Source organism: Camelina sativa, chromosome 5, assembly GCF_000633955.1.
Source record: "Camelina sativa cultivar DH55 chromosome 5, Cs, whole genome shotgun sequence".
NCBI classification, from domain to species: Eukaryota; Viridiplantae; Streptophyta; class Magnoliopsida; order Brassicales; family Brassicaceae; genus Camelina; species Camelina sativa.
In genome coordinates, this window is record NC_025689.1 from 7,034,296 (window position 1) to 7,043,181 (window position 8,886).

General features: G+C 34.8%; 4 protein-coding genes across 4 annotated transcripts in view; 2 read left to right on the forward strand and 2 right to left on the reverse strand.

The window, feature by feature from the left end:
* Positions 1,980-5,396, forward strand: LOC104785915 (beta-fructofuranosidase, insoluble isoenzyme CWINV4-like). Its single transcript, XM_010511201.1, has 6 exons — positions 1,980-2,278; positions 3,261-3,269; positions 3,372-4,231; positions 4,322-4,728; positions 4,826-4,940; positions 5,026-5,396. Exons 1-6 carry the CDS (start codon positions 2,092-2,094, stop codon positions 5,206-5,208), a joined length of 1,761 nt encoding a protein of 586 aa, XP_010509503.1. The 5' UTR covers positions 1,980-2,091; the 3' UTR covers positions 5,209-5,396.
* Positions 5,632-6,267, forward strand: LOC104785916 (probable calcium-binding protein CML32). Its single transcript, XM_010511202.2, has one exon. It carries the CDS (start codon positions 5,732-5,734, stop codon positions 6,167-6,169), a length of 438 nt encoding a protein of 145 aa, XP_010509504.1. The 5' UTR covers positions 5,632-5,731; the 3' UTR covers positions 6,170-6,267.
* On the reverse strand, positions 6,981-8,084 carry LOC104785917 (ubiquitin-60S ribosomal protein L40). Its single transcript, XM_010511203.2, has 4 exons — positions 7,911-8,084; positions 7,732-7,818; positions 7,518-7,620; positions 6,981-7,228 (listed from the first exon to the last, which is right to left on the reverse strand). Exons 1-4 carry the CDS (start codon positions 8,011-8,013, stop codon positions 7,135-7,137), a joined length of 387 nt encoding a protein of 128 aa, XP_010509505.1. The 5' UTR covers positions 8,014-8,084; the 3' UTR covers positions 6,981-7,134.
* The window catches only part of LOC104785918 (40S ribosomal protein S14-2-like), a 2,525-nt gene continuing 2,201 nt past the window's right edge, over positions 8,563-8,886 (reverse strand). Inside the window, exon 6 of the mRNA XM_010511204.2 lies at positions 8,563-8,790. Within this exon, the coding sequence (XP_010509506.1) occupies positions 8,723-8,790 (68 nt within the window). The 3' untranslated portion in view covers positions 8,563-8,722. The remainder of the gene's footprint in view (positions 8,791-8,886) is intronic.

Consider the following 8,886-nt stretch of genomic DNA (forward strand, 5'->3'; position numbering starts at 1 on the left):
TTTCTCACTTCCCATGAGAATTTCTAAATATCATGAGCATGAGAGATTCTCATAGAATCCTCTTTTACCATTTTAAAAGAACAATTATGAACATCTTTTTGTTCGTGCTCATTTACCAAAGCTTTACAACTCAGCAACTGTTCACTTGGAATTTTAATACAATCTCATTTGTGTATATATATAAAGCTTAAGAGGACATTTTATGACACTGGTCGTGTCAAATATGGTTTCTATATCAAGCTTTTGGGTATTAGGTCATTCATTTTAGAAAGTGGGAACATCAATAAAAATGGAATTTTCTTTTATGAATTTCTTCTCATTCTTTGTTTCTTCAGTGAAATGTATGTATGGTAACGACTAGTTAAGTATGGTGATAGTCCCTGCAGGTTCATATACACAAAAGATGCAAGCAAAAGTGTTGTAGTTGTAATTGATGTTTCACAATTATAGCAATGGAATCATCATAACCAGCAAAAAAGTTGTGGAAGCATTACTAGTTTTTTATTTTGGCAAACCGGAATTGTTCAAGAGAAAAATAGATATTCGGACTTTGAAGCATACCGGAAAATTAGGTTTATATGTGGATCTAAGTGCATAGCTGAAAATATAAACTTAAACTGCGGGAAGACTCTTTGCTTCACTTTTTTGAAAATTGCTCGAATACAACCGGACATATAACAAAAGATTCGTTATGTCTGGAGCATTGTCTCTGAGGGTTCCGGTTAAACCATTTCTTGACTAGATCGATTACATATTGGTAAAAATACAAAATGAATTTTAAAGAATTTTTTTATCATCAGGCTTCACAACCATGAAAGAGGATAATTATCTACTATAGAACCGTCCTATATACTTATTTAATTTATCTACTATGATCAATTACGTAAGATAAAATAGTGAAATATGATTAGACCTTTATATATAATTAATTAATGGTTTAATTAATTGTTTCCTGTAACGGAAAATATCTTTTTTTTTTCTTTTATCATCATTGAATCGACAAGGCCCGATTCATAGCCAATCCCTACAACGCGGGATAACGCGACTTAGTGGAGTCAAATTCCGATAGGATTGGTCGCAGAGGTGGTGCTGTAACCACTTGACTAAAGACACTTCCCCAAAAAATATCTTTTATATAATAATTTGTTGAGATAGATTATAGTATATTTTTTCACCCAAATGAGAATTGAAATGATAGGGAAAATATTGATTGTTTTGAGTAATAAACCGCAATGTCAAAATCGAAAAAAATGAGGCGTTAGTGTGGTGTCTTCCGAAACACTCTCGGTGCTCATGAAGCAAACCACAACCAGTTAGTTACATAGTGGATAATTGTCTCCTAGTTGTGCGATAATTATCCTATAAGAAAAATTATCCTTCTTGTTTATTTTCTTACCGTTTCTGCATGGTATTGACCGCACAATAAACAAGAAGGATAATTTTCTTTTCCACTAGATATGATCCCATCAGTTGATATCATTTGGGTCTTTCTAACAGAAATAATTAGTTGTTGACAAATAACGTATTATAAAGTTTTGTCATTAAAAATAATTCAATCCTAATAAATAAACTTTTGTTAGATATTTTGATTTGATTAAAATATACAAGCTATCACTTGAGCAAGTGAGCAACATATCTCAAAAGAAGTTATGGAACCTAATCAGTTCATACATATTTCAATAACACACTTTGATTAAAACTTTGAATTATGGACAATTTTTTTTTTTTTTTGAAGCTAAAACTTTTGGACAATGACAGACTATAAAATCCCAAGCCCAAGATATAAGGAATAAAACTGTCGACCAAAAAAAATTGAATTTGGATAAAATAGAAAAATATCAAAATTCAACCTCGATGTAAATTTCTCTAATAATAGTCGGAGTAAAAATCTCTAGATCGGATTAACATTTATCCTAAAACTTATCTACTTTGTTATCTTCCTCCTCATACTTCGTCTCTATATAAACATTATACAACAAACTACTTTTACACTCATCACATTCTCTCCTTCTTCAAGTTAATACTGAACGCCTACACACACACACACACAAACATAACAAACACCACTCAGATCTTGAGTCTTTTAGATCAATGGGTGTTTCAAATATTGTTTTTGTCTTGTTATTGCTTGTATTTATCAATTTAAGCAATAATAACATCAAACGAATTGACGCATTTCATCAGATTTACGAAGAACTGCAATCTGAATCAGTCAAGTCAGTAAATCATCTCCATAGACCTGGTTTTCACTTTCAACCTCCAAAGAATTGGATTAACGGTACATTCATCTCTCTCCCTCTTTTTCTAATACAATTTGCTTAGACATATTTGTTTCTAATCGAGTGTTCAAATGAGATTTTGGTTTGATGTTTCGTTTTTCATTTTCTGTTAATTTTTGTTAGTTTCTGAAATGAGAGTTGATTCCACTACAACTGCTTCCTAGATCTAAAAACAAGAAGAAACAAAAAAAAACTTATCCGTTCCCTTATTAATCTCACGTATGATATGACTACGTACGTCATTCCGATCCCTAAAAATATGAGGGAAAATTATTATTTGCATGGGATATTTATATTTACTACTCCTATGATCCTATCTATATGTATGTATGTGTGTGCTCGTGAAAATAAAATGATTTTGGTATATAGACTATTAAATGTTATATCTATAGAAATTCACATTTTCATTAATATTAAACCCAGCATATATAACGTGAGAACACAGCTATGTTTATTTTTTTTGCTGTATAACTTTTTTTGTTTGGTGTTTGTGGCCATATAGCTTGCTATAATATATCTTTTCGAAAAGGGAAGTTTTGTCTGTGAGTGGGATTGAACGTACTTAGTTTTAAGCTTGTCAAACTCCGTCTTAAACATAATTGTTAAGATCAAAATCTTAATTTTTTCTTATAAAGATTTTTGAATATAGAGATTCCATATTATCCTTAATTATCCAAATATTTACATCAAAATCCCATATTCATCGCTTCACGGATATATCATCGTACGAGTTTTAAGACTTCAAATATATGTATCGGGAAACAAGTTTGCTACACCTTAACCGCTTAACCTTTTTATCCTATTCACGGTTTCTTAATTTCATCTTCAACTTGTTCTACCAAAAGACTTTCACGTGATATTCTAATTCGTATTCTCGAATGCACTTATCTTATCCTATTATGATCGAAATCAAATTATACTAACCTCGTTTTTTCTTTGTTTTCATTTATTTCCATGTGGCATTCTCGACAATCCTCATAGATCCAAATGGTGAGTTTATCAGAAAATACTTTTTTTTTAATTATACACATACATGATACACATCGTAATTGTAAGACACGACATAAACTAATTTGAGGTTTTCGGGAACAGGTCCAGTATACTACAAAGGTTTGTACCACCTCTTCTACCAATATAACACCAAAGGTGCAGTTTGGGGTAATATCATATGGGCACATTCGGTTTCTAAGGACTTGGTTAATTGGGAGGCTCTTGAACCGGCCATTCATCCTTCAAAATGGTTCGACATAGGAGGTACATGGTCTGGCTCAATAACCATCGTACCGGGAAAAGGACCGGTCATGCTCTATACCGGTGTTAATCAGAACGGAACGCAGATGCAAAACTACGCAATCCCGGATGACCCATCAGACCCATACCTTAGGAAATGGATTAAACCGGACGATAACCCCATCGCCATGCCAGACTATACCATGAACGGTTCAGCATTCCGTGACCCAACCACGGCTTGGTTCTCTAAAGACGGGCATTGGAGAACCGTCGTGGGATCAAGAAGAAAACATAGAGGAATAGCTTATATCTATAGAAGCCGAGACTTCAAGCATTGGGTCAAAGCTAAGCACCCTATTCACTCCAAACAATCAACCGGTATGTGGGAATGTCCTGATTTCTTCCCGGTTTCCATAACCGATTTCGAAAACGGTTTGGACTTGGATTACACCGGTGCAAACACCAAGCATGTGTTAAAGGTTAGCTTGGACGTAACCCGGTACGAGTACTACACGCTTGGTAAATACGATCTTAAGAAGGACCGGTACATACCAGACGGTAATACTCCTGATGGTTGGGACGGTTTAAGATTCGATTACGGTAATTTCTACGCATCTAAGACGTTCTTTGACTACAAAAAGAACAGAAGAGTCTTGTGGGGTTGGGCTAATGAATCAGACACCGTCCAAGATGATATTATGAAGGGTTGGGCTGGTATTCAGGTATCTATAATCTTAATTAAACTTATACTTTATGTTATATATTCAAATTTTTATGTTAGTAACTAATTTATATAACGAAATGATATATAGTTAATTCCAAGAACGGTGCTTCTTGACTCAAACAAGAAGCAATTAGTGTTTTGGCCTGCTGAAGAGATAGAATCATTGAGAGGTAATTACATTCGAATGAACAACCATAACATCAAGATGGGCCAACGCATAGAAGTCAAAGGGATCACTCCTGCTCAGGCTGATGTGGAAGTGACCTTCTACGTTGGAAGTTTAGAGAAAGCTGAGATATTCGACCCGAGGTTCACGCTCAAACCGTTTGAGTTGTGTAAGATAAAAGGCTCAGACGTGACAGGTGGTGTAGGACCTTTTGGTCTGATCACATTAGCAACTCCTGATTTGGAAGAGCACACTCCTGTCTTCTTTAGGGTCTTCAAAGACACTACAACTCATAAGCCTAAAGTTCTCATGTGCTCTGATGCTAGACCGTACGTTTCCATGCATGATCTCTCTCTATATATGCTTAATCTACTAATATTAAATATGCTTTTCATTTGACTAATGAAACATTTTCTTCCTTTATAGTTCGTCGTTAAAGCAAGACCAGGGTCCGCTCGCAAAGGATAGGATGTATAAACCATCGTTTGCTGGTTTTGTGGATGTTGACATGGCTGATGGAAGGATCTCACTTAGGAGTTTGGTACGTATAAATTTGAGAATATTTTGTATTTTTGCTTGTTTATGCTATACTATACAATGTGACATAAATGAAATTTGATTTACAGATTGATCATTCGGTAGTAGAGAGTTTTGGAGCTCTAGGAAAGACAGTGATAACGTCAAGAGTGTATCCAGTGAAAGCAGTACAACAGAATGCACATTTGTATGTGTTTAACAATGGGACTCAGAGTGTTACCATAGAGAGTCTCAATGCTTGGAACATGCAACGTCCTCTGCAGATGAATTAATGATGGAGATCATTAATTTAGCTCTCTCTCTCTATAAATTAGCTAGATACTGTGACATTAGGAAAAAAAAAAGAACATTGGGATTTTATGTTTAATGTTTTTATGATTGATCGTCTGCGCATGTTCATACTTTTATGTATGGAATCTTGTACCTTTAATGTCATTAATAATATATCTCAATAAAATAATTTCAGAAAAATAATAGGAGAAAAAGAAAAGGAAACTTTATGTTTGTTTTTGTTTTTCCAATATTTTATTATAGAAAAATGTAAAATATCATCTTTTTTTTTCTTTTTCCAAAAAAAATAAAGCTTATAATTTTGTTTAAAAGGATATTAACAAATAAGTAAAAGGGATATAAAAGATTTAAGTAAAAAAGGGAAATTACATGCCAAACCAAATCGTTATAGGAATCTAAACAATATCAATTATCTCTATAAATACAAAGTATTGGGGTTTCGATCTCTCTCACACACGCACACAAAACTAAATCATCATATTATTTATTTTACTAAAGAACACGATGTCCGTGGCACAAATCTTCGACAGAGTTGACAAGAACAAGGACGGGAAAATTTCATGGGATGAATTCGCCGAGGCTATTCGCGTTTTCTCACCAGAAATAACGTCCGAAGAAATTGATAAGATGTTCAGGGTGGTTGACACTGACGGTGACAACCAAATCGACGAGTTGGAGTTTGCTTCCTGCTTGATGCTTAACGGGGAAGGAGAAGAGGAGGATGAAGAAGTTCATCTGAAAGAAGCTTTCGATATGTATGATAAGGATCGTGATGGAAAGATATCAGCAAGTGAGATTCATATGGTATTGAAGCGTCTTGGAGAGAAGATAACAATGGAGGAATGCGTTGGAATGGTTCGAGCCGTTGATAAAAACGGCGATGGTTTTGTGGACTTTGAAGAGTTTAAGATTATGATGACTTCTAACAAGGGATCATTCTGATCTTCTTTCTTCTCATATCTTAATGTTCTTCTTTGGGTTTGTCTTGTTTTAAGTTTTTTGATTTTGGTTTGATGATCTTTTACCAATTGTCGAATGATTTTGCTTGGATTTATCTCTATCTTTTTTAAATAAAAATAAGATTTTCATAGATATGATTTTGTTTCGATACTAGCTCTAGTTGATTTCGATTAATTCAATATTTTCTTTTCAAAAAAAATTATAACATCAAGAATGGGTCAACGCTTTGTTAAAGCAAGACAAGGATAGTAATTTATAAACCAACGTTCGCTGGGATGTTGATATAGCTGATAGAAGCATCTCTCTAAGGAGTTTGGTACTTGCCTTATATTATATGAGAACTTTGGTATATTTGCGTGTTTACGTTATTATTAGACTCTTTACACACATAACACATGCATAAACAAGCTCTCTACTACAGACCGAAAATGATCAAATCGTTGGTTATGTGTTTTAGTGTTTAACAATGGGTACACAGACTGTGACCATAGATAATCTCTCAATGCCTGGAACATGCAACGTCCTTTGCAGATGAGTGTGATAGAGATCTTTCTTAATTATAGTTCTTCTCTCTATAAAAAGCTAGCCTCTTCATTCTCTCTTTTTATTTCGTCTATTCATCTTCATCAAGTTATTGAGAGTTTTTTTTTTTGTGTTTACGAACTATTTGTTTGTTAATTATTGTATTGGCCAACTGATATGGTTAAACTTAACATCCTTAAGGCGCAGAAGAGAATTATACTAGAGCTGGCAGACCGATCCAACTTGAAGAAACCTAGCAGAGATTCTAGAATTTACCAAAACCAATAACAAGATTTACTAATAATAATAATCTTAGAATCAAAATTCACTGAAACAATTTTTGTCTCAGAACAATAGAGATGTGTTTTTCTCAACGGAAACACAAAAATATGACAAAAAAAAAAAAGGAGATTGGTGAAAACAGATCACTTGATCTTCTTCTTTGGCCTCAATTGGTTACTGTGGCCACACTTCTTCTTCCTGCAGTTCACAGCCCTTGGGTGAAGACGAGCATAACACCTAATAAACCAACCAAAAAGTCAACTCAAAACATGAGACACAATCTTCACACAAAGACACTGATCATAATTTAGACTAAACAACTTAAGCTTTCATGTGACATTCAAAATAGTAACAGCCCACAGAACAGAATTCATGTTCATGCTCTGAAGATATATAAGAGCAACGTTCAATACGAAGTAAAGGATGACTCAACAAAATGACAGACTAACTGGTTCAGCTAAAGTTAATTCCCATGATTACTATCAAACATTGCACAATCCAGAACGACAAAGCAAAAGAAGCTTACTTGCGACAGATCATCTTGTCTTGATTATACTTACGAGCCAAAGCCATCAAAGAAGGCTCAATGATACCTCCCCTAAGCCTCAGAACAAGATGCAGTGTCGACTCTGTTTACCAACCAAAAACAATAATTGAAAATCAACAAAACACTTATAGCTAAAACTAATTACATTTTCACATAGAATCCAAATGAGAACACAATTAAAAAAAAAACAAACCTTTCTGAATGTTGTAGTCAGCCAAGGTGCGACCATCTTCGAGCTGTTTCCCGGCGAAGATCAACCTTTGCTGGTCCGGAGGGATTCCTTAAGAGATGAAAAAAAAAAACACTATTCGATAAGAAAGAGATCACAGTTTCAAAAAAGCAGAAGCAACAGAGTCAGTGACGTTATTATACCTTCCTTGTCCTGGATCTTAGCTTTGACATTGTCGATGGTGTCACTGCTCTCCACCTCAAGGGTGATGGTTTTCCCAGTTAGTGTTTTCACGAAAATCTGCATCTTTGCACGTTTCGTCTTCCTCCTTCGCTTCGCCGGAAATTTCAAAACGGCGTATAGAAGCGTAAAGATTGAAACTTTATACTTTCTCCCATTTCTAGGGTTTTTGTGTTTGATTTACTAAACTGATGGGCCTTTAATTCCAAAGCCCATACAACTTATGGACATCTCCTTATCGTATGACCAAGTTTTTTTTCCTTGTTTTGTTTTACTTCACACACATGTGATTTGACCGCTATTCTTGATTCAACGTTTTCATTCGATCGCCTTTAGCGTTTCACTCCGGTTGTGAACTGGCCATGGGCTTTTATCACTTGTGTGATTTGGGGGAATGAGAACACACAACAACACATCGTTGTGTTACTCACAAAATTACTCTAACGCTTCGTTTCACCTCATAAGCTTCTCACTTTTTTTAACAGGAAAAAACATGAGAATGAGATACAAACGCTTTGCTAGTTTCATCAATCAAGGAAAAATTCTTCGTATTTTCCTAAACGGGACAGCAAACTACAAAAGCACAACACTTTAGTTTTGATTGAGAAGTCAGGAAGCTAAAAAAGCCAATAGACTCATCATATTAAAAAGCAATGTTGTTCAACTTAACAAAATCATTCAACTCCGAAACTCTTTCACAATCTAACAAACTTCAAACAAAATGTTCTGACATAATGAAACACATGGAGATAAATAGAGACGTTCCCATAAACACTCAGAGCCTCCTACCCCTTCTACCACCCTTTCGGCGGGTACTGTCTGTTGGGACGGGAGTAACATCCTCTGCAACAACAACAACCACAATGTTAGAAATGCTCAAAAAAACATTACGACAGTCAATAGCTGGACGTTAGATTAGTTTATGAAGCTTACCGATAC

Bases quoted from the DNA above. Each gene is read 5' to 3' on its own strand.
- LOC104785915 (XM_010511201.1), top strand. From the start codon at position 2,092: ATGGGTGTTTCAAATATTGTTTTTGTCTTGTTATTGCTTGTATTTATC. The intron at 4,232-4,321 runs GTATCTATAATC...AATGATATATAG, and splicing joins AGGGTTGGGCTGGTATTCAG to TTAATTCCAAGAACGGTGCT. The intron at 4,729-4,825 runs GTACGTTTCCAT...CTTCCTTTATAG, and splicing joins ATGTGCTCTGATGCTAGACC to TTCGTCGTTAAAGCAAGACC.
- LOC104785917 (XM_010511203.2), bottom strand. From the start codon at position 8,013: ATGCAGATTTTCGTGAAAACACTAACTGGGAAAACCATCACCCTTGAG. The intron at 7,819-7,910 runs GTATAATAACGT...TCATCTCTTAAG, and splicing joins TAAGATCCAGGACAAGGAAG to GAATCCCTCCGGACCAGCAA. The intron at 7,229-7,517 runs GTAAGCTTCTTT...TTGGTTTATTAG, and splicing joins GACAAGATGATCTGTCGCAA to GTGTTATGCTCGTCTTCACC.
- LOC104785916 (XM_010511202.2), top strand. From the start codon at position 5,732: ATGTCCGTGGCACAAATCTTCGACAGAGTTGACAAGAACAAGGACGGG.